This window comes from Emys orbicularis, chromosome 3 (genome assembly GCF_028017835.1).
Source record: "Emys orbicularis isolate rEmyOrb1 chromosome 3, rEmyOrb1.hap1, whole genome shotgun sequence".
Classification (NCBI taxonomy): Eukaryota; Metazoa; Chordata; order Testudines; family Emydidae; genus Emys; species Emys orbicularis.
In genome coordinates this window covers 91,624,424-91,649,532 of record NC_088685.1, presented here as the reverse complement: position 1 = coordinate 91,649,532, position 25,109 = coordinate 91,624,424, and the positions used below count along the sequence as shown (strand labels likewise).

Here is a 25,109-nt window from a genome sequence, read left to right as displayed (position 1 = left end):
AGCTTATGCTCCCAATACTTCTGTTAGTCTTAAAGGTGCCACAGGACCCTCTGTTGCTTTTTAAAAATAGCATGTGGACGTTGTGGTACAGGCAGTGGCACAGGCAGTGGCACAATAAATAAATAAAGACTCAGGGGGTTGGGAGGGCTTGTATTCAAGTGGCTAATCTGTGCTGCCATCTGTGCTGCTGCAACATCCACTCTGCTGTTTTTAGTGTGCTAGCTCAAGCAGAGCTAGCGTATGTCTGTCTACCCAGACTGGGAGGCACACTCCCACTTAAAGTGTAGGGCTAGGTTGTGCCTGTGTTCAGGAAGGGTAGGTACGCAGAGGAGCCTTGCTGCAGCAGACCTCCTACAGTTCCATGGGGATGTATGCTGCAGGTGCAGCTCTGCCACCCTTTACATAGGTTCAGCATGCTCTTTTCTTTCTTCCCTGGCAGTTCTGCTGATCAGTGGAAAGAAGAAAGGGGCCACAGCCCAATCCTCCCCTCATCTCTTTGGATGAGTTTCGGGCTGATAGTGGTGCTGGCATGGATCAATGGACCTTCTTCCCAGCTACCTTTAACTTAAAGTGTTTTTTATTATTTATTTAAGATGATTGTCAAAGGGGCTGTAGTTGACCAACCTCAGAGAAGCTTCCCTTTGTGAACAGGAAACATCAGCAGACTGTGAGCATACACAGTGGAATACACCTGAATTCATTTCAGATGACTGGCTTCCACTGCAGGAGCTGAAGGTAAGCAGGTTTAGAGATTTGGCTCATGGGAGCAGGGAAGGTTCATGTGAATGAACATCTAAAGCCCACATTTCTTGAACCACGGTTTAGCTAGCTTAGTGTCAGGAAATGGCAGCCCATAGGGCACTAGTGCTGCCTTGCTGTAAATAGAGGCCTTATGATGTCAAGTTGTCATATGATGGCATAATTTTGATACAGCCATGAATGGGCATGAAAAATGTAGACACTGCCAAAAGACTTGCATCGCTACTAGTAGGTTTCTTCTTATTCTACTTAGTGCAGGTGGCCCTACAATTATTTCTAACCTTTTCTTTTTTCATTTTTTTTTTTTTTTTAGTTCAAGGAAACAGCTGCAAGGAACCCTTACCTCATATTTTCCTTTCTTCTCCAAGGGCTCAGACTCAGTCTCCACAGGTATCATAACTTCGTCCCCTCTAAGCTCCTCTAAGATGAAGACCGTCTCCCAGTTGCTATAGTGACGGGCTGGGAAAATATCTGAATGCATGCTGTCACCAAAATAAACAACCTAAAAGTGAAGCAGCAAATTAAAAGTGCTATGTGTGTGAGGAAAACACAAGCAACTGTGTTTCAGAGATAGAGAAAGGGAGCTTCAAAAACAACCAAATAAAAATTCCTCTAGGTTTATCTGGACACAACAAATGGATGTTTTATCATGGTTTCTTTCTACAAAAAAGCCTCCTCACTGCAGGCCTTTCACTCCATTTTGGTTTGCCTCTGAATACCTTCCATGCCCTGGCCTTCCACTGACATTACAATAGAACACTGCAATATGAGTGGCACATAGGACAACACTGCTAGGGCATTTTGGTTGACAAAACTAGCATATTAGACAGCAGTAAAGTAAAACTGACAAGCAGATAAAACAGAATTTAAAAAAAAATGTAACAAATTTGGGAAATATTTGAAACAAAGGAAAACTCTGATCATCTCTCTTTATTTCTGAACGGAACCTTCTGTCATGTTGTACTTACGTGTATAGCCTACATATTGGGTGAAACTGGCCCTATTGAAGTCAATGGCAAAACTCCCATGGACTTCAAAGGGGTCAGGATTTCACCCATTGAATGGGGTGACACAATGGTCCAAGTTTTTATTTACACAACCTTGTTCATCTGTTTTCTCTACAGGAAAAGATTACACAGGTTTTATTACACACACATGCACACAGAGTAGATATATACACACACATGCATAATCAGATATATATTCTGTACAACATTTATTTTTCCTTTTTGAGAAAGGCAGTAAATATCTATAATTCCTAGAAATTGAATGTAACTAGTCAACTTCTCCCTTCCTGTTCTGTATTACAAGAACCACTATTTTATCCCCAATACCGGATTCCCCAGCGCATATCTATCTTTTAGACTGCCTGCTCTCCAGGAAGGAACTGTATTCTTGTGTATTGTACACAAGCCCATTGGCACTGTTAAACAAATAATCATGCAGACAACAGCACTAGGAGAGTTATGGTGTAAATTAACTAATAGGACCCATCTTTAATATCTATTGGGCATTTTCTTCAAATGTTTACTACTAGGCGAAGCACAAAGTACTGCAAGTAATCTCCATGGAAATTCAATGGGATTACTCAGCACTACATTCAGTAATAAGGTTCTAATTCATGCTCATTTGGTGATAAATAGATCAATGGTGGTATCTATTAAGATAACTTGCCCCTCTCTTGCTGAATACCTTGGGTTCTGGCTTGCCCGTCATCTTCTTCAGCAGTTCATAAAGATGGGTAGCATTACCTTGGGAATACCAGCCAGGCTTGTCCAAGGATGGCAGAGCCTCCTGTTCCTCATCATTTTCTGAAATCATAAAACAAGATTTCCCACTGTTAGAGAGAGCAATAAGAAAACTCACTACTCTTCTGGTGCTGTTTGAGAGACGCATGACAAGATGCACCAATTTACCCATGATAATTCTAATTTGACACTAAAGACTTGTCTACACTTACTGCGGGATCAACGAGCCGCGATCGATGCATCGGTGGTCAATTTAGTGGGTCTTGTGAAGACCCACTAAATCGACCGCAAATCACTCTCCCATCAACTCCTGTACTCCACCGGATTGAAGAGTAGGGGGAGTCGATGGGAGAGTGTTTTCCGTCGACATCGCGTAGTGTGGACCCCACAGTAAGTAGATCTAAGCTACGTCGATTTGAGTTACACTATTTACGTAACTCAAATTGTGTAGCTTAGATTGAATTTCCCCTGTAGTGTAGACAAGGCCTAAGAAGAAGGACGTGTCCAGGAGAGAGGAAGGTGGCAGGAGGTTCAAGTTAAGGTACTAATCAGAAGTTTCAGGTTAGGTCAGGTTGTAGTATAGGACCTGATGAAAGTTCGGGGAGCATGGCTCACTGTCACTGCTGTGCATGGTGGTTCCAATAAAAGAGATATTTGAGATTTAAAGGCCTCAGGCTGCAACTGTATTGATTTTCACTCAGACTTAATGTTATCCATAATCTATAATGCCTGATGTTATGCTCAATTATCCACGAATGCCCGGAAGCCTACAGAACAGTCCCCAACCTCTTTTCCCATCAAAGGAGGGGTTGCAAATATGTAGCCAAACTCTCTCTCAGGGAGATCAAACCATACCTGACAGAGGTGTGTTCCCACGACAATTATACTCCTCCTTCCTCTGTCATGCCTTAGCTCTGCCAGCTCCCAAAATTGTACCCACATTTTGGGATAGAGATTAGGCCCATCCAAACATACCACAAGAGGCTTCAACCAAAAGTTGCAGTGACGGAGGTAGAAAACTACACAAACAATATTGAGAGGTCATCAGCTACCCTATGGCAGTTGCTACAGCATTCCAGGGAAAGATAACAGCAATACCTACCTATGGAAACAGAACTAACTGCCAACCCTAAACGCTGACTCTATACACCAAGGTCAATATGCTGTGTACGAAAAAAAATTCCTTCCTGAGCTCAAATAAAGTGATAAACTATTGTGCATACAGGTGAGCATCATCAATCTCATATCTAAAATTTGCACTAATGCCTGATGTTCCAGTATCATCCTGCTCAAGGGAGAGAGTGTGTAGAAACAAACTGATGCTAATACTATAGGTGATATGTGCTTCCTATCCAGGCAGCCATCTACGCACCCTGCAGTCACAGTAAGATGCAAACCAGGAGTCTAAGTAGAGTATGAAAGTCACCATCCCCTAGCTGATCTGACTGTAAGCCCAACCTCCAGCCACTCTGGACACCTGCCCTGGTGTCTGTACAGCTAAACTTGTGTAAATCTCTGTTAGGTAGTGTGTCATTATCAACTGTATCTTTTTGCTTCTTGTTGGAGCCAACTTGCTGACCTTTGCAAAACTGTAAATGGGCATCTCATCAGAAAGTGAACTTGTCTAATACAGTGCATGTGCATTGGTTACTGAAGTGATTACGCAAAGGGGTTATTTTGTTTCTCAGCCCCAATACAATATTTTTTATACAATAAAGAGAGAGAGAGAAGAAAAGAGGTCAATATAGTGTTTTGATCTGATTTATCTAGAACATCAGTAATTCTATACAGTCTATTGCTACAGTATTCTTCGAGAATTACAAAATACCTTAAAGCGGGAGAGAGAGAGAAGTCTAGAACAGAGAGAGCAAACATTATGGAGTTACAGGGTGCAGCAACTCCCGCAGAGACAGAGTGAAGTGAAACTTTGGAGACAGAGTAGAGCAAGGGGAAGGAAAGCTGTTTAAAAAAAACAGTAAAGGTGCATACAACAGGATAATATGTACACTGATGGGAGGACAAAAAGAGGTAGTAATGGGGAAAAGAGAAACATGAGGAGAGGCTGCAAATCTTTTTCAAATGTTGTGGGTCCAGAAATCTGACTAAAAACAGGATTATTCCCAGACAAAACAATTTTATAGTAGGGATGTTCTAGAAACTGGGATGAGCAAGGAAATCCAAAATTAAGAACATCATTCTGCTTCAAACTCATGCGGAAACAGTTTCCCTCTCATACTCCCTACAAAACCAAAGAAATATAACGATATGTATTAAAGGTGGAATGTTATCCTTCACTTTGCATTTCCTGGCTTTTGATTGTTGGTTTGTGACTCAACCTTAATGTTGTTGAAACAATTTGTCTGAATTTCCTCATTTGCTTTTGCTGTTTTAAAACTATTCATATATCCTCCTTTCACCCTGACCTGCCCTCACAGTTTCCTGGAAGATTTTAAACAGGTTTTAAATTAGACCCACTATCTTGTTGTCAGGGCCGGCTCCAGGCACCAGCTTAACAAGCAGGTGCTTGGGGCGGCCAAAGGAGAGGGGCGGCATGTGCGGCAATTCGGGGGCGGCAGGTCCCTCACTCCCTCTAGGAGCGAAGGACCTGCCACTGAACTGCCGCCGCCGATCGCAGCTTTTTTTTTTTTTTTCCCTAATTGCCGCCGCCGGTCGCGATTGCGATTGCGGCTTTTTTGTTGTTGTTGTTGTTGCTTGGGGCGGCAGAAATGCTGGAGCCGGCCCTGCTTGTTGTTATGCTTATGGAAATTTGTTTTTTTTTCTGCATATTTTTAGACATATTTGCAAGGATGGCTGAATGGGTAGCCACACATTTCAGATACATAATTGTCCAAAGATAGCAGGGGTTTTAGATTTTTCCCAAAAAGAGTTTCTCAGATTGACAAGAACAAAATGCATATCTATGAAAACTACTCATAAGACACTCTGCAAATAGAGACCCATCAAACAGATTAATATTTTGTTAAATGGACATTTTTTGAAATGGCAAAATAATGAACAATCTCATTTTTAACAAGATAATATGGTTCCCCTTCTTTTATATACTCTAAAGATCCAAACTGCAATTGATTATGTCCTCTCTAAGACAGTGGTGGGCAAAATGCGGCCCAGGGGCCGCACACGGCCCATCGGGGTAATCTGCTGGTGGGCCATGAGACAGTCCGCAGGCAAGGCCGCCCGCAGCTCCCAGTCGCCGCGGTTCGCCATTCCCAGCCACTGGGAGCTGCGGGTGGCCATGCCTGTGGATGGTCGATGTAAACAAACTGTCTCTCAGGTCGCCAGCGGATTACCCTGACGGGCCGTGTGCGGCCCACAGGTTGCCCACCACTACTGTAAGACATATGTGCTTTCTATGAATTGCTTTAAGTCATGGGCACATTTCTGCAAATATTCTTCTCTTTATCCAGAAAGCTTTCAAAATAATCCATGCTGCATGTTAATGTTCTGGCAAGTTCAATCAAGTACCTACAGCAGTAGATGAAGTAGGCTCTCCCACACCTTCCCATGTAAAAATAAAGTGAACTACATAATTGTATCTCAGTGATCAGAAGCAAAGAGGAAATAGGTAGCCATTTTTCAAAATGGAAAGCTTAACAGAAAGGTGGCTAAGTGACTGGTATTAAGATTGGTGTGGCTCAGTGTATAATGATCTGGAAAATGAGGTGGACAGCAGAATGGTTAACAGCAATGACGCCAATGTTTTTAGTTATCATTACCATTGTGGAGAATTCTTAGAAACTCCAGAAGGACTGAAGTATGTATGAAACAATAAGTGGTGGATCAGTCTAGTGTCTCTCTGTCAGCTGAATCATTAAAACACTGGATGAAAAAAACCAGCGACGTAAATATGCTTATCAAATACAGCAGTGTTGGTATCACAGCAATAATCGATAATATATTACTGTTTGGAGCAAGTATTATTGTTATTAATTATATGTATTACAGATCACCTAGAGGCTCCTACCAAGATCAGGGCCCCACTGTGTTAAGCACTGTACAAGCACAGTGAGAGACAGTCCTTGCCCTGAAGAGTTTATGTTGGTTAAAAGACAAGCCTGGAAGGTAAGAGACCAGGGTTCTTTTCCTTGCTCTGCCACTGACCCATTCTGAGACCTCTGGAAAGTAACTTAAATTCCAAGTCTCAGTTTCCCCATCTGTAAAATGGGGATAACAACACTTATCTACTTAAAAGGAGAGTTGTGATGCTTAATTCATTCATAGTTACGTATCACTGTGAAATCCTTGAATTTGGAAGGGACTGCAGAAATCCAAAGTATTATGAAAATTTCTCTCTGATGCTGTTTCAGGAATAAGAGATCTGAACCTGAAATGCTTAAACAGATTAATCACACAAATGCCTCTTACAGTGGGACTGTGCTCCTTTAGATAGTAGCTTCAACTTGACCGTGCTCGAGAATGTTGCCCATTTTCTGGAGACTTAAAAAATGAAGTATTCTAGATTTTTGTTATTGTAACTGTCTCCTTTGTATCTTGTTGTGAACGTGCAGCAACTAACTCATCCCAAGACGAGAAGAGAGAAAAACTCCTTATTTAGCTGCTACTAACATCTGGGAGTTCACCCAAAGGTCAGAAATGCTATAAATATTACCTCAGCAGGAAGCAAGACATATAAAGATGGGGATGCTAATGCTGCTAAAGCATTCTTACAACCTGGAGGGGTGAAGTGCTGACAGTTTCAAACAGTCCAGATAACTCAGAAATAATTTCTCAGGTGATTTAGATAGAACAACTCACTTCTATTTGAAGTCTCTAATATATCACTGCTACATACATTCCTAGCTCCATATTACAATACATGCCGTGACAAGTAGTGTAAAGGTATCCAGTCTAGCAAAATAACTAGAGAAAAGGAAACAATGTTTGTAAATTGTAACTACCACATCCCCACAAAGATCATTAGAGGAATATCATTTCCGTGGAAATTTCCTGTAGGAAAGTCACTTTTTTTCTACAGAAAAACTTGACTAACTGGAATAGCAATGCAGATTGCAGTGCATTGTAACAACTGGGGAAGTTCATTCTGATTCACTTGAAATAGAATTTTACTAAATTCACTGTAAGCAGGTAATTGTGTATTTCAAATAAACAAATTCACTCACAAAATCAGTATTCTTAGTTTATTTTTTAACATCTTTCTCACAGGAGACTTCTATGCCCTTTCTAGTTTGCCTTGAAATTTGAGTTGCAGGTTTATGACATTCCATGAGGAACATCTGGCATTATTTCTCCAGCTGAGAAGTGGCAGAGAGGAATCAGCAAAACTTTTTCTTTGTCTGACTTAAATGACTGCTATTGTTGATTTACTTTGGTAAAATACTATCTTATGCTCTCTAGGAAAGTATTACATCTTCCTTTTTAGGTGTAGGTAGCATGCTGGTCATCTGCTTATTGGTCATGAATAAAGACTTAGGGGGTATGTCTACATTGCAAATAAAAGGTGTGTTCTTAACTCAAATTAGCTAACCCATGTCAGCTAACTTGGGTTAAAATAGTGGTGAAGACAGGACAACTCTGCTTTTAACTCAGGTTAGCAGCTCAAGTTTAAGCCTACAGGGGATCCTGAAGTTGGGCTTGAGCAGCCAACCTGAGTTAAAAGCCAACTTGCCCTGTCTTCACAGCTATTCAAATCCGACTTAGCTAATGTGGGTTTACCTAACTCCCCCAAATGCCTTCAGTCACATTTTTCAAAAAATGGGGTCTTAGGCACGTACAGTTAACCATATTTAGGCTCATAGGTCAATGGTTTGATTTTACAGGGTGCAGAGTACACACAGGTCCCATTTTGGTCCTTAATGCTTCAGGCCTGCAGGATAAGTGCAGAGGCAAACTCTTGAGCCTGCACAGAGCTGCACTGGAGTCTCAAATCAGACTGTAAAGCAACTCTTTCCTCCTTCAAATCGCTCCTGAAAATGCTCTGCTGCTGTGCAGGTTACAGGAAAACGCCACATAAAAATGGCTAGGTAGATGACCACCAGGGATTACTGATATTTATTTTGTTTGTTTACATATTACAGTTAAAATCAGCAGATGATTCTAAGTGATCTAACTGTGCCTGTAGTTAGTCTATGTAAGAAAATGTTCCTATCACTGCTACAGCTATCCTTCCTCTAGGGTGACCAGATGCCCCGATTTTATAGGGACAGTCCCGATTTTTGGGTCTTTTTCTTATATAGGCTCCTATTACCCCCCATATCCTATCCTGATTTTTCACATTTGCTGTCTGGTCACCCTACCTTCCTCCCACCCCCTCAAAGACTCAGAGCTATTCAGCATAGGAAAAATCTCTTACTACATGTTTGTAAAGTCCTTAGAACAATGAAGCCCTGACTGAGAACTCTGGGTGCTGTTGTTAAACAAATAATAAATATTATGATTCGTAATAAGGGGAAAGGAACACAAGCCAGAATTGGAAAAGAACAGGTTAAAGAATATTTAGATAAGTTAAATGTAGTTAAGTGGGCAGGGCCTAATGAATTTCACCCTTGTACTAGCTGAAGCAATCTCGGAACAATTAGCAATCATCTTTGAGAACTCAGGGAGGATGCGTGAGGTCCCAGAGGACTGGAAAAAGGCAAACTTCGTACCTATATTTAAAGAGGGGAACAAAGAGCTCCTGGGGAATTATAGACCAGTCAGCCTAACTTCAATACCTGGAAAGATACTGGAACAAATTATTAAACAATCAATTTGTAAGCACTTCAGGTGCTTACATAATAGGGTAATGAGTACTAGCCAACATGGATTTGTCAAACCAACCTAATTTCCAACCTTGACAGGGTTACTGGCCTAGTGGACAGGGGGAAAGATGTAGATGTGCTATATCCTGATTTTAGTAAGGTTTTTGACACAGTCCCACATGACATTCTCGTAAATAAAGAAGGGAAACATGGTCTACATGGAATTATTATAAAGGGGGAGGAGCACAACTGGTTAAAAATGTACTTAAAGAGTAGTTATTAAAAGTTCTCTGTCAAACTGGGAAGACATATTTAGTGGGTCCTAGAGGGGTCTGTCTTGGATCTAATACTATTCAATAATTTAATTAATGACTTGGACAATGGAATTCATAGTATGCTCATAAAATTTGCAAATGACACCAAGCTAAGAGGGGTTGCAAGAACTTTGGAGGAGAGGATTGCAATTCAAAAGGACCTTGACAAATTGGAAAACTGTTTTGAAATCAACAAGATGAAATTCAATAAAGACAAGTGCAAAGTACTAACCTTAGGAAGGAAAAATCAAATGCACAACTACAAAATGGGGAATAACTGGCTAGCTGATAGTACTGCTGAAAGGAATCTGTGGGTTATAAGGGATCACAAACTGAATATGAGCCAACAATGTGATGCAGTTGTGAAAAAGGCTATGATTCTGGGGTGTATTAACAGGAATGTCCTATGTAAGACATGTGAGGTAAATGTCCTGCTCTACTTGGAACTGGTGAGGCCTGTGTAGTACTGTGTCCAGTCCTGGATGCCACATTTTAAGAAGAGGCCAGAGGAGAACTACAAAAATGATAAAAGATTTAGGAAACATGACCTATGAGGAAAGGTTAAAAAAACTGGACATGTTTTAATCTTGTAAAAAGAAGACTGAAAGGCGACCAGATAGCAGTCTTCAAATATGTTAACTGCTGTTATGACAAGGACAGTGATAGGTTGTTCTCCATGTCCACTGAAGGGAGGACAAGAAATAATGGGCTTAATCTGCAACAAGAGGGATTTAGATTAGATATTAGGAAATCTTTCTAACTAGAAGGGTAGTTAAGCTCTGGAATAGGTTTCCAAGAGAGACTGTGGAATCCCTATCATGGAGGTTTTTAACAACGGGTTAGACAAACACTAGTCAGGGATGGTCTAGGTTTACTTGTTCCTGCCTCGGTGCAGGGAGCTGGACGAGCTGACCTCCCAAGGTCCCCTCCAGCCCTACATTCCTATGATTCTATAACAGTAGTAACACTACACATTTGCTATGCTACAGACTGAATGTCCCAGTGTTCCTTCTCTCCAGGCAGAATCTAGATCTAATTTTCAGTTCCCTTAAAAATAGCATGCACACTCATTTTGGGGAGGAGGGCAAGGGAGGAAGAAATCACAGGAATACAACATACATTTTTAAAGTGGTGAATGGAAGGTACAGAATAAGCAAAAACTTTGGGGTCAATTACTCCTTCCCATTGATAAAGCCATGGGAGGGAACCTGAAAGGCAGGCAATTTTTGTGAGGTTTCTTTAGTGGAATTTCCTAAAATTACATCTCCTCACGAGGAAAGGGTGTGGACCTCTTATAAGTCTGCAGAGTGTTCGCAGCCTAGAGGATCAACTAGGCAGACATTATCCATACATATAGAAACCACTTTTCCTGGCCTCTCCTCAACCAGCAGCAAGATTTCTCCAGAGCTATGTTGTCATTGGCTGGGTCCAGCAGCAGTGGTGGAGCACACAGAGATGAAATGAATACAGCTCACAAATCTGAGAGTTAGTGCATAATAGAGTCTCAGAATGCCCTGCACCAAAATGCCATGGAGCCTCTTACACATGGCTGCAATGAAGGGGCTTTTGAGGGGTCTGAGTGCAGGTGGTGAAGTCACCCCTTTTTGAATAAGCAGGTGAACATCCTCCTGTGGATGGGGCCATTTGGGTCCCTGACCCATCATGTGCTTCAAAATGTACCTGCTACACTTTAACTTTCAGCCAAGTCACAGATCTCCCACCTGATAAACATTTGAAGCCTCTTGCCCAAAGGAATTCTTAGTGAGGTCATGAGTATTAATATAGCTGTAGTTAGTATGGCTGCTTTAATTCAAAGCTGTACCCCAAAAACATTTTACAGAATTAATAATAGCACATAATGTTAACATTCAAAGTGAGAGGAGTTAAAAGGCATCACACAGTGGAAAAAAAGTGTTTTCAGATGAGACATTTCTTCAAACTAGCTGCTCTCTCAAACAGATTTATGATCTTTGCACTCTAATTTTCAGCTAAACTGCCAACTGAGCAAATTGTGACTTTATTTTTAGTCGATTGGGAATTGGTTCCTGATAAACTGATTTTTGGATTGAGGTTCTACACAATCCCCCGATAAAGAAGCATTTATTTATATTTGACAAAGATATTTTGCAATTACTGGTGGATAATATAAACATGATGTCAAATCTAGTCTCTACAGAGCCTAAAACAGCTCCACAACAAAGCTCGGCTCTGAAGCTATGAGCACTTCCAAGAATCCCTCAGGGCATCCCTACCCCAAGACATGGCCATGTAGCCAACCTCTCCCCAAGCCTGCGTTGAGACCACATAACTCCATCTATATAGCTGCTATAGACGGCAGCCAGAGCACTGGGAGGTATCAAGGAAAATGATGCCACCCAATAGGGTATGAATGTTTTTCCTTTCCAGCTGAGTGACACCATTGAGATTGAGGACCGTGAGCCATTCAATGTATACCTGGCTGACAGGGACAAAACATCTCAACCCCAGGAATGAAGATGGGGCTAAAAATCCCATTTGGAGGAAGAAAGACCCACAAGTTGTATCATTTAACCAATCCCACGTATTGGAAAAGTGCATGGATAATATTCATAACACTAAGAGGACCCCACTCTGGTCCCTCTTCATGCCCCTTACCGAAACTGTAGGACTTCACTAACCCAAAAACTGATTGCAACCAAAAGCACTAGTCACTTCTGAAAATTTTTAATTTTAGATTTACTGCCGTGCACCGTTAGCATACTCTCCTAAAAGCTAAACAAGGCACCCACGAATGCTCATTAGTAAGAAAACATACATAACAGCAACATACACCAATGTAAAAACATACAGTGATATAACACCTGTCACCCCAAATTTCACAAAAGATTTTTCACACACTGATGTACTAACGGAGGTGGGTAGGAGTTCACGGATGTGCAGATTGCAACACAGCTCTGCTGAACCCAGTGTCATCCCTGGCTTGCTGCATAATGGCATAATGCGCCATGAACCTGTGAACAGAGGACCATGTCACGGCTTTGCAAATGTCCTGGATGGGTACGTGTGCCAGGAAGGTAGCCGAGGATGCCTGAGCTGTAGTTGAGTGGGCTCTGAGTATTGGCGGCGACGGGACCCCCGCCAGCTCGTAACAAGTGCATATGCAAGAGGTTGTCCAGTTGGAAATCCTCTGCAAGGACACCGGAAGGCCCTTCATCCTTTTTGCTGTGGTGATAAAAAGCTGAGTTGATTTCCAGAAGGGCCTGGTACGCTCTAGGTAGAAGGCCAAAGCCCTTCGGATGTCCAGCGTGTGGAGACGCCTCTCTTTGCTGGTCTTGTGTGGTTTGGGACAGAGTACCGGAAGGAAGATGTCCCAGTTCATATGGAAGATAGATACCACCTTCGGCAGGAAGGCTGGGTGTGGCTGCAACTGAGTCTTGTCCTTGTAAAAGACCGCGTATGGTGGTTCCGAGGTCAGGGCTTTAATCTCAGAAACTCGTCTCACCAACATAACTGCCACCAGGAAAGCGACTTTCCATGACAGGTGGGAAAGGGAGCAGGAGCCCAGTGGCTCGAAGGGTGGGCCCGTGAGCCTAAGTTAAGATCCCACTGTGGGACGGGTCCGCACCTGCGGGAAGAGTCTCTTGAGGCCTCTCAAGAATCTGACCATCATGTCATGAGAAAACACCATCTGGCCCTGGATCAGAGGATGGAAAGCGGAGATGGCCGCGAGGTGTATCTAATGTAGGAGTGTGCTAGACCTTGGTTCCTCAGGTGAAGCAGGTAGCCCAGGATGGACTGAACAGAAGAATGCAAGAGAGAGATGCCACACTCGGAAGCCCAGTGGGAAAATCTCATCCACTTGGCCAGGCAAGTCAGTCTGGTTGAGGGCTTCCTACTCTCTAGGAGGACCTGCTGGACCACATCCAAACAGGTCCGTTCCTCAGGGTTTAGCCATGGAGCATCCAGGCTGCGAGGTGCTGGGCTGCGAGGTTGGTATGCAATAGCCGACTGTGGTCCTGTGGCAGCAGGTCTGGATGGCTGGGCAGGGGCCAGGGAGGGGCCACTGCCCAGCTCATGGGTGTGCTGAACCAGTGTTGGCAAGGCCACGCTGGGGCGATCATGATAACCTGGCACCTTGTCTCTCTTGATCTTTGTCAGCACCTTGCTGATGAGTGGGATCAGCGGGAACGCGTACATCAGGCTCCCCAACCATGACAGAAGGAAGGCGTCGGAGAGGGATCCCCTGCTCAGACCTTGCCGAGAACAGAACCGATGGCACTTTCTGCTCTGTCTGGTGGTGAACAGGTCCACTTGGGGAGTTCCCCACCTCTGGAAGATCATGTAGGCTACCTCTGGGTGGAGCGACCACTTGTGGTGAGAGGAGAAGTCTCTGCTGAGCTGGTCTGCCAGTGTATTCTTGATGCTGGGAAGGTGATAAGCTTCCAGGTGGATTTCGTGGCTGATGCAGAAGTCCCATAGACGGAGCGCCTCTTGACAGAGAGCCGACGAGCGTGCTCCCCCTTGCCTGTTGATGTAGAACATCGAGGCTGTGTTGTCCATCAGGACTCACACGACCCTGCTGACAGGTGGGGTAGGAAGATTCCGCATGCCAGCTGGACTGCTCTGAGCTCTTTGATGTTTATGTGCAACTTTGCCTCCTCTGGGGAACACATCCCCTGTGTCTGGAGGTCGCCGAGATGCACCCCGAAGCCGAGGTCCGAGGCGTCCGACACCAACAGAATAGGGTGAGGGGGGTTGTCAAACGGAACCCCCTCCAGGACTGACCTGTGGTCGGTCCACCATCACAGTGAGGTAAGTATCGCCTGGGGAATGGTAACAATCTTTTCCAGGGGGTCCTGGGACTGGGACTAGACTGTCCCCAGGCATTGCTGCATAGGCCGCATCTGGAGCCTGGCATGGTAGACAATGTACATGCATGCTGCCATGTGACCCAGCAGACGCAGACAGACCCTGGCCGTAGTCGGGGGAATGCAGAGAGTTCCGCGATGAGGTCTGTCAATGTCTGGAACCTTTCCAGCGGCAGGAACATTCTGGTGCAAGTTGAGTCGAGGACCGCTCTGATTAACTCTATCCTCTGCACCGGCACTAACGTCGACTTTTTGTCGCTTACCAGGAGGCCCGGGGAGTGTTACGTGGCTTGAAGCACCGCAACATCCCTTTGGACTTGAGACCTGGAGCTGCCCTTGACTAGCCAGTCATCAAGGTATAGGTAGATCTGGATACCCCGGTGCCTGAGGTAAGCTGCTACCACCGACATGCACTTGGTAAACACTCTCAGTGCTGTCGCCAGACCAAACTGGAGGACCGCTAACTGGTAGTGGTGGGGCCCCACTGTAAACCGGAGGAAGCGTCTGTGTCCTTGAAAGATTGCTATGTGAAAGTATGCGTCCTTCAAGTCGAGGGCGGCACACCAGTCTCCTGGATCCAGGGAGGGGATGATAGAAGCCAGGGAGACCATGTGGTACTTTAACTTCTTTAGGTACTTGTTGAGGTCTCGCAAGTCCAGAATGGGCCGTAGACCACCCTTGGCCTTTGGGATTAAAAAGTACCGGGAATAGAACCCTTTGTTCCTATACTCGAGAGGAACTTCTTCCACCGCACCCAGCTGTAGTAACCCCTTTACCTACTGCGTGAGGAGACTCTTGTGAGAAGAGTCCCTGAAGAGGGACGGGAAGGTGGGTGGAAAAGGGGGGGTAGAAAGGAACTGGAGGGTATAACTCTGCTCCACTGTGCTGAGGACCCAGCAGTCTGAAGTTATAGAGGTCCAAGCAGGGAAGAAAAGGGAAAGGTGGTTGGAGAACACTGGGAAAGATGGATCTGGGAAATAGGCTTGTAGGTTGCCCTCGGGCACACCCTCAAAACGACTGTTTAGCTGCTTGCTTGGTACGGGTTGAGCACAAATGGGCAAAGGGTGGAGGTGGGTGGCTCAGGCAGCGCTTGTAATCCTTGGCTCATTTGTGGGTCTGGTCCTTCCGAGGCTGGCTCCCCTGGTCCTGAGGCTGCTGCGGTTTGAACTGCTTACGCGCCGGGGCTGGGATGTAGAGAACCAGGGTTTTCAGGGTGCTGCGGGAGTCCTTGAGGCCATGCAACTTGCTTTCTGTTTGCTCCACAAGTAGGGCTCAGCCATCGAAGGGCAAGTCCTGCATTGACTGCTGGGCCTCGGTGGACAACCCAGAGAGGAGCAGCCAGGAGACTCGCTGCATGGAGATAGCGGAAGCCATGGTGTGGGCAGCAGCATCAGTGGCATCTGATGCCACCTGGAGGGCCGCCCTGGCCGTGGTCGTGCCCTCATTGAGGATTGCTCAGAACTCCTTCTTGGAAGCGTTGGGGAGCGACCCTTCAAACTTGGCCATGGCTTGCCACATATTGAAGTCATACTGGCCAAGGAGGGCTTGGTGGTTGGCCACTCTTGGCTGAAGGATGGAAGATGAATAAACATTACGTCCAAAGAGATCCAGCCTCCTCAAGTCTTTATTTTTGGGGGTGGCCCCGGGTTTTCCTTATCTCTCCTTGTAGTTAACTGCCTCGACCACAAGGGAATTGGGGGCTGGGTGAGAGTATAAGTACTCATGCCCTTTGGTTGGCACAAAGTACTTGTGTTCGGCCCTCTTAGAGATGGGGCCAGGGAAGACGGGGTCTGCCACAGGACATTAGTGATTTTGGAAACCCCTTCATGAAGGGGTAGAGACACCTTGGCAGGAGCCGAGGACCATAGGACGTCAAACAGGCTGTCTGAGGGCTCTTTCATTTTGTCTGCCTGAAGCCCCAGGTTGGAAGCAACCCTCTTCAAAAGTTCCTGCTGTGCTTTGGCGTCATCCTGAGGAACTCGGTGAGGGTCCCCGTGATAGCCTCATCTGGCGATAACGAGGATGATGCTGGTGCCGCAGGAACCTCCACGTCCACTGGTGGTCCAGCAGCTTGCTCCCCTGGGTCCTCCTGGACCTGTGGGGTCTTACCCCCTGAAGCCTCGAGCACCATAGAGGGATGGGATACTGAGGCTGCTGGCCTCTCCGAGGCTCCCGACACTGACCAGGCAGCCTGGGAAGGCTGGGTAAACCCCCAAGGGTTCCATGGGTACCATGGTGCCGGCCACTGCGCTTGGGGCCATGGGACTGGTTTTGGTGCTGATGATGTAGGAGGCATGGCAGGTACCGGGGCTTGTCCCGCAGTCAGGGAACCTCAGTCCATGCTGGAGCTATAAGTGGAGTGGTCAGTAGCAGGCAACCAGGATTGGGCGGAGCGGTGGCTCTTGTCTGACCGGTGCCGGTCGCTGCGTCCCGAAGCCAGCTTGTCCGAGTGAGACGGGTGTCTTAGCCAGGGTCCCAGGAACTGACAGCATTCAGCGGATCTGCGATCCACGCCTCACGCTACTCCACTGGTACTGGGATATTGAACGGAACCGGGAGCTACTATGGGCCGGTTGCTGGAAGGATCTTCTAGAGAAGGGTGACCTCCTTCTTGCAGACGGGTGATGTCGGCCCTGTGATCGGTGGTCTCTGATCCCCGATCAGTTCCGTGATCGGTACCGGGTCCCTGGAGATGGTCAGGGCCAGGCCCAGAGATCTGGCTGGGTGGCACGTGCGTCAGAAGGTCTGTGCTAATCTACTGTCGAGGTATGCCTCGAATCCCTCGATCGGTGCCCCTGGTGCGGAGACCGAAGAGGGCTCCTCTGAGCCTGCGTCTCTAGTCCTGGCTTCGTGATGGCTTCGGGTGGGCGAGTGATGGCGGGACACATGCATAGATCCCAACGCGGGTTTTCTCCGAGACCGGGGTACCGCAGGAGCCGGTGTGGGCAGCATCGGAAGCATCAGGATCTCCTGAGCTGCCTGAAGGGCTTCGGGCCTTGACGGCACCTGAAGCTGGCTGGGGCCTGCATCGCTATCTGGAGTCGCAGGCAAAGTATGGGATGGGCTGCACTGCTCGACTTGAGCTGGGGCCCAACTTCCCGAGGGGGCACTGAGCTGCCCGGCACGGGTCTAGGCTTGCCCCCGACCCTCTCCTTTCCCTTGCGGGAGGAGATCTTCCCCTCACAGTCTTTTTCGGCTTCTTGACCGGAGCCATGGAGGGAGCCCGGAGCTGGCTCATGGATAGCATTGGCGGAGCACTGCGCATGAAGGCCACGGTTCTCAGTGTAGAGTTGGACCGCTGTTCCGGTGCTGGAGTGAGTGCCGACTCCATTAGGAGTGCTTTTAGATGGATATCGCGCTCCTTCTTCATCCTAGGTTTGAAGGAGTTGCAGATACGACACTTGTTGCTTATGTGCCCCTTGCCTAAGTACCATAGGCAGCTGGTATATCGATCACTGACGGGCACAGGCCGTTTGCAGCGATCGCAGGGCTTAAAGCCTGGGGACCAGGTCATGCCCCATCCCCCGGCTGAGTCCTGCTCGGGACTACGAGAACTTCAAGAACTACTACTAAGGTTAACTAACTGTTACAACAACTATCTACAACTATATTACAAGTTCTACAGAGTTCGTACGAACAGAGAACGAGACAGCAGACGTATCAGCACCGTCACTGGTGGCAAGAAGGAACTGAGGGTGGGGGGAGCCAGCGGCGCCCCTTATACCGTGGCATGTGCGCGCCGCTCCAGGTGGCGCCAGAGCCGGTCCCCTACGGACACTGCTGAGGGAAAAACTTCCGGCAACGGTGCATGTGGTGAGCACACACACCTAATATGGAATGGACATGATCAAGCACTCGAACTCAGGTTTCCTATGCAAATCTGCCTTGTTACCAAGGATCAGATGCACAAGACACTAGGAAATATAAATACAAGACTGGGTTTTGTCTGTTCATAAGAAAATAAGCCTTTCCTCTATCTAAGTCAGCAAGTCATTTCCCTAGAATCTTCCCCAACTCCTGTATTACAGGAATGCAAATGTATATTTTATCCCTTTTCTTGGAAGTTCCTTAATTCAAATGTTACGTCAACGTATTAATTTGCTAACATATCAGGAATAGCTTGGTTAGTGAAAAATATGTTTCCAAAATGCTTTTAGTTATCGGAAAAAGTGATGTCGTGAAATACGAGGAAGGCCTATTGTGCAATTTTTACTGAGAAATTAATCATTTAAGAAGTTCCTTCTTCAGCCTGGTGGATACATAGGTTTGGTGTGGTCCCCCCTCCTTCACCCCCCCACATTCATTTTCCTTTTGCTACTCTAATGTTTCAAAACATCTCCAACTTTGGCAAAGTTACAGAGCAGCAAAGTTAGAGACTTTTCTTATTCTTTTTTTGCCACTCTGTAACTTTTTGAAAGTTGAAAAAGGAGAGGGAGGAGGGTGGGAACTACAAACACCACATCTGTGGGTATGTCTACACTTGGAGCTAGGGGTGTGATTCCCAGGTTCAGTAGACATACTCGCACTGGCTCTCATTGACCTCACATGCTAAAAGTAGTAGTGTAGCCATGGTAGCACAGGCAGCAGTGAGCGGAGGCAAGGACTAGCCATCCTGAGTACATACTGTCTGGACCCCAGGGGTACGTGCGTGGGGTGGCTAGCCTGTATGGCTGCCCATGTTACAGCAGCTAGGCCACTATTTCTAGAATGCTACCTCGATGAGACCTAGCGGGAGCTGGGAATCAGAGCCCTAGCCCCAAGTGTAGATGGAGCCTTTGTTGGAAAGATTAACAATGACAGACATGAAAGGAAAAGCTTTAAAAGAAGAATTTGCAAACAACTCTTGTCCCCTTGCAGTTTATTTTTGCAAGGAGCATGAATCATCAGTGCACATGGGGGCAAAGGGAAGGTGTTGTATACTCGATACACAGAAATGTGCAGACATGTTCCCTAACCCATAGGCCATCCCTCCCCCATCCCCAACCCCAAATATCTTTCAACTGCTCTGTCAGAAAAAGCATGCAGTGTAACTTATGGGAGTTTATTGAGGAGCCAAAAGCTGAGTGAAAATCTCTCCCCTGTTCACTTTGGGACAGAGCACCTATCACTGTAGTGTCTAACAGGGCATTGTTTGGTATGCATCGAAGCACAGTGGGTAACTCAAAAAGTGGCAGCAGAGAGTTTATTGAAGAGAAAGGAAACAGCAGTACAAAGGGGTTTAAGTAAAATCTCTCTCAGCAGAAGGAGGAAGATCACTCTCTATTTTTAACTTTGATATAACTTATTGCTCTGCCTCTTTTGCTCAGGAAATAGCTCTGTGGACATTCAAAACTCATGAAAATAAAAATGTATTGCACTTTTTTCCACAATCTGTGCACTCAAGAATAATTTAACAATAATTCTAAAATGTAATTTGTCAGAACATAAGAACAGCCATACTGGGTCAGACCAAGGGTCCATCAAGCCCCGTATCCTGTCTTCCAACACTGCCAGTCCCAGATGCTTCCGAGGGAATGAAAAGAACAGGGCAGTTATTAAGTGATACATCCCCTGTCATCCAGTCCCAGCTTCTGGCAGTGAGACGTTAAGGCACACCCAGGACACAGGGTTGTATCGCTGATCATCTTGGCTAATAGCCATTGATGGACCTATCCTCCATGAACTTATCTAATTCTCTTTTGACCGTGGTTATACTTTTGACCTTCATAACAACCCCTGGCAACAAGCTCCACAGGTTGACTGTGTGTTGTGTGAAGAAATACTTCCTTTTGTTTGTTTTAAACCTGCTGCCTGTTAATTTCATTGGGTGACCCCTGGTTCTTGTGCTATGTGCAGGGGGTAAATAAGATTTCTTTATTCACTTTCTCCACACCATTCATGATTTTATAGACCTCTGTCATATTCCCCCTTAATCATCTCTTTTCTAAGCTGAACAGTCCCATTACTTTTCATCTCTCCTCATATGGAAGCTGTTCCATATCCCTAATCATTATGTTGCCTCTCTCTGTACTTTTTCCAATTCTAATATATCTTTATAGCCATGGAGTGACCAGAACTGCACATGGAATTCAAGGTGTGGGTGTACCATGGATTTTTATATCCCTTTCCCAACGGTTCCTAACATTCTGTTCGCTTTTTGACTGCCACTGCACATTGAGTGGATGTTTTCAGAGAACTATCCATGATGATTCCAAGATCTCTTTCTTGAGTAGTAACAGCTAATTTAGACCCCACCATTTTGGATGTATAGTTGGGATGTTTATGTTTTCTTTTGGTTTATGCTAACTTCAGCTCATGCTGTTCTCTGACTCATTTATTAAAAAGGAAGTATCCACACCCGAATACATAACGGTACACTTAAAGTACTACCGCTGCTGATTCTAGCAAGATAGGGAAACAGCCTGCTAAAGTATCATTGAAGAATGCTCAGAGTCCAGAAACAAGGCTACTGAGGGAATGTGGGAAATGCTTCTTTCCTTCTATCTGGAAAATATGTGGTGTCAAGGCAGCTAAGGAAACAAAGTTAGACAACTTTGCTGTTTTAACTGTTAATAAATGCAGACTTGGAACTGATTTTTAAAGAACTCTTCCTCCTTCCCTTTATACAAAAAAAGAACAGAGAAAGTTCTAAAAGAGTAACAACCGGAAAGTTTGGCTAATTCCCTAAATCTTTGGTTTGATATTTATAGGTTGTGCAGTATGCTTGTTCCAAGTTCTTTCAAACAAACTAGGAAACCTGATAATTGTTGATACTTGCACAACTGAAAACTAACATCTGGGATTACTGAGAGAGGTTTCTGCCCTCTTCCTCAGGAAGACATTAATGCTTGTCAGTTAATCACTTATTGACGCTTTTTCTTACCACAGTGCACACAGGAAATCTCATTAAATTATAAATTTAAAAATTGTCACTAATGTTAAAGATTTTTAAATCTAAATTGTCTTTAGAAAAGGAACCATAAAAAAGGTATATATATAAAAAGGTATAACAATTAAAATGCTTCCAGAAGAGAAAGGGAAATATTAATGCCATTGTATAAGGCATTGGTAAGACTTCACCTGGAACAATTCTGGTTACCCATGTTCAGGAAAGGTTAATTCAAACTGGCGCAGGTGCAGAGAAGGGGTACTAGCTTGATCAGGGAACAGAGAGCCTAAAATACAAGTGGAGACCAAAAGAGTTTGGCTTGATTAGCCTAACCAAAAGAAGGCTGAGGGGAGATATGATTGCTTTCTATAAATGCATCAATGGCTAAAACACCAGGGAGAGCGAAGAGTTATTTATGCTAAAGGACAATGTTGGCACAAGAACAGATGGGTATAAACTGGCCATGAATAGATTTAGGCTGGAAATTTGAAGAAAATTTCTAACTATCAGTGGAGCAAGGTTCTCGAATAGCCTTCCAACAAGAGTAGTGGGGGAAATCCTCTAACTAGTGCTAAGATGAAGTTTGATATATTTATGAACAGGGTTATGAGATGGGATTGACTGTGATAGCAGGAGACTGAACTTGATGACCCAGGAGGTCCCTTCCAGTCCTGTGTTCCTATACATTGCACAAAAAAACATTTTAAGTGGCTTATTCATCGTCAAGACTGTTTGTTTATAATAGCAAAAAAGGAAAAGCCACAATTTTAATTCAAAACTGGAATCATAGTGGCACATAATATTTAGTAAAATACATTTTCTATTAGGAAACATTAAATAGCTATCATTAATCGTTTAAAAGCACATACACGTAGCAAAATATCATGCACACAAAAGCCGAATGCACAATCACGATCTTGCCTCTATACACAGCATTGGTAAGACCACATCTAGAATATAGCATCCAGTTCTGGTGTCCCATCCTTCAAGAAAATCGTGGGAATAATGGAGAGAGTTCAATGGAGAGCCACAAAAATGATCCAGAGGCTGTAACAGAAGCCTTATGATGTGAGGCTTAAGGAGCTCTACTTATTGAAGAGAAGGTTGAAAGGTGACTTGATTACTTGCATATAAAAACTTACACATGGAAAAGATGTCTCTTAGTTGGGGGCTTTTCAACCCTGCTGACAAAGGCTTAACAAGATCCAATGGCTAGAAGTTGAAGACAAATTTAAACTTGAAATAAAATACAATTTCCTAGCAGTGAGGGTAATTACATATTTGAACATCTTAACAGGGAAGGTGATGGACTTGCCATCACTTGGAGTCTTTAAAACAAGATTAGATAGCTTTCTAAAAATATGGATTTAATCCATCTTCCGAAAGAAATTATAAAGCCTGGGGGTGGGACTGAAGAATATGGCTGGATGCTTGTGGTGGCCTTGGCCCTTTTGGTCTTGGAATCTGTGAGTCTGAATCCCCCTGTTCATCCCCTTCCTTCATGGGCCATGGAGACCACAGGATTGCCTACATTACCCTCAGTGTGCTCCTAACACTTACAGCTCTGTATAAAGACAGTAATTATAATCAAATCTCATGTTTCAGGGCTTCAGCTGATCACCTGTGGGGGCCAGGAAGGAATTCTCCCCCCCCCCCCCATCCATAGCTAGTCAGATTTATTCTGGGTTTTTTCCCCCTTCACCTTCCTCTGAAATGTCAGGGGACTAGCCACAACTGGTGATGGACACTGGAGGGGGTAGACCAGTGCTCTGTGGTGGTACAGAAAATCCTCTCTTAGATGCCTGGCTGGTGAGTCTTGTTTACATGCTCAGAGTCAAATTGATCACCAATTTGGTGTCAGGAAGGAATTTCCCCCCAGGTCAGATTGGGAGGGACCTTGGGGGTTTTCACCTACCTCTGCAGCATAGTGTGTGGATCACCTTCTAGGATCATCTAAGCATATCTCACCTAATTAATTCCCTGATTGGCCAGATCTCTGGTATGGGTGTCACCTCAGTCTGTCCTCTTTCTACCTGTAGCATAAAACAGTTTAATCTGCTGAGGACTAAAATGCATTAGTGCAACTAAAGTCTTTGGGTTCAATCCAGGGGTATCTGAGTGAAATTTAGTAGCCTGTGACAGACAGGAGGTCAGATAAGATTATTTATAGTCCCTTTTGGCCTTAAACTTAGTCTACGAAACTATGAATCATGGAAGATTTGTTCCATAGTAGGCAGACAACATTTAACTTATAAGTTGTCTGGCTTTACTATCTGTCTGTTTTATCTATTCATTTTTGTAGGGGGAGATTTTCAAAGGCAGAGATGGCAGTTAGGCACCTGTCTCCCTTTTGTTCCCCTGAAAATCTTCTCCATAAGCTCTCCGGAGCAGAGAACATGTCTTTCTATGGGTTTGTAGCTATCACAATGGGCCCTCATTCTGACTGGGGACTTTGGATGTTATTGCAATAAAAATATAAAATAAAAAATTACTATATTATATTATTAATTATATTATATTATTAGGGAGGAAAGTTATGTTTTGTCTTGGGAATCATTGCCACGACACACATACAATTTCAGTCGCACACACCCTCAATTATCCTATGTTTCCTTATGTGAGCGCAAAGGAATATGCACTCTGCTGTCACAGGAGTGATGCTAGTGATTCACTGGATAGCAGTTTTCCTTCGGAGGGACTACAAAACAGAGGGGAGAGAAAGAGGTGTGATTGGAGGATGTTTCTCTTCCTCAGGGCTGTGTCTAAAGGCACAAATAACCTTAAATTAATGGAACAAAACCACTGGGATACCACTGTTGCTCCTCATCAGACTTAACTAACGCAGTAGTAAAATACACAAGAAGCCAGTATAGCCTTGTTTCTAGGTGGGCTCCCACCCAACAGATACTTACCAGTGTAGACATGGACTAAAGGAGACAAAATAGACAAAGGGTGGGGGAAGGGTGTAGTCAAGGTGAGGAGTGGCCACATTTTGATCATGCAATGCTTAAAAACTTTGTTGTGAAGCTGTGTAGATGGTCTGGTTATGGTTTGCCTGGCATGTGGTAGACCTGGATTCAATTCCCTGCTCTGCCACAAAGTTCCTGTGTGAATTTGGGGAAATCACTTAGGTATGTGAGGCATGAGGGAGCCTATCTGTTCCATGGGGATGATAACATTTCCCTACTTCACAAGGGATCTGTGAGGATAAATACATTAAAGATTTTGAAGTGCTCAAATACTATGGTAATAGGGACCATATAAGTACCTAAGATGGAGTGAGAAAACGGCAGGGAGGGGTAGAATTATATAGAACTTTGAGTAAAAGGACAAGAAGCTTGAATCTGACATGGTGCAGGAACCAATGGATGGATTCAACGGGGAGGGAGAATGTGACATTGTCAGGGCAATGGTCAAGGAGTATTTTTAAGGTCAGTTGGAGAGCAAAACGGGTATTAGGGAGACCAGACAGGAGGAAGTTCAAGTAATCAGGATGGGAAGTGAGGACGAACTCTATTGCTAAAGTATATGATAAATCTGTAAACTTAATGCCTACGGTTTTGAGATTTAGTAAATTAAATGGAAGAGCATTAAAGAACATTGAAAGACTTCTCTGTGTCGGAACAATCACTGGACATCTCAAAACAATGTTACCAGACGTGAACTGGACAAATTAAAAAAGTTGAAAGCTAATTTCTGGCAAGGGTTGAAGTTAGTTTTTAGTTTTCCTTGATGTGGACAGTTGGCATGAATGTGCTACTAACTGATTTATTTGAAAGGGTAAGATTCAAGCCAGGGAAATTCTTCCCCATTCCCCAAAATAATTTCCTATCAAACAATGCATTTTTCCAATTCCT

General features: G+C 44.6%; 1 protein-coding gene across 1 annotated transcript in view; it reads right to left on the bottom strand.

The window, feature by feature from the left end:
• The window catches only part of NT5DC1 (5'-nucleotidase domain containing 1), a 252,604-nt gene that overhangs the window by 43,429 nt on the left and 184,066 nt on the right, over positions 1 to 25,109 (bottom strand). The window contains exons 9-10 of the mRNA XM_065402104.1: positions 2,452 to 2,570; positions 1,103 to 1,261 (exon numbers count right to left, since the gene is read on the bottom strand). Of these exons, the coding sequence (XP_065258176.1) occupies positions 1,103 to 1,261; positions 2,452 to 2,570 (278 nt within the window). The remainder of the gene's footprint in view (positions 1 to 1,102; positions 1,262 to 2,451; positions 2,571 to 25,109) is intronic.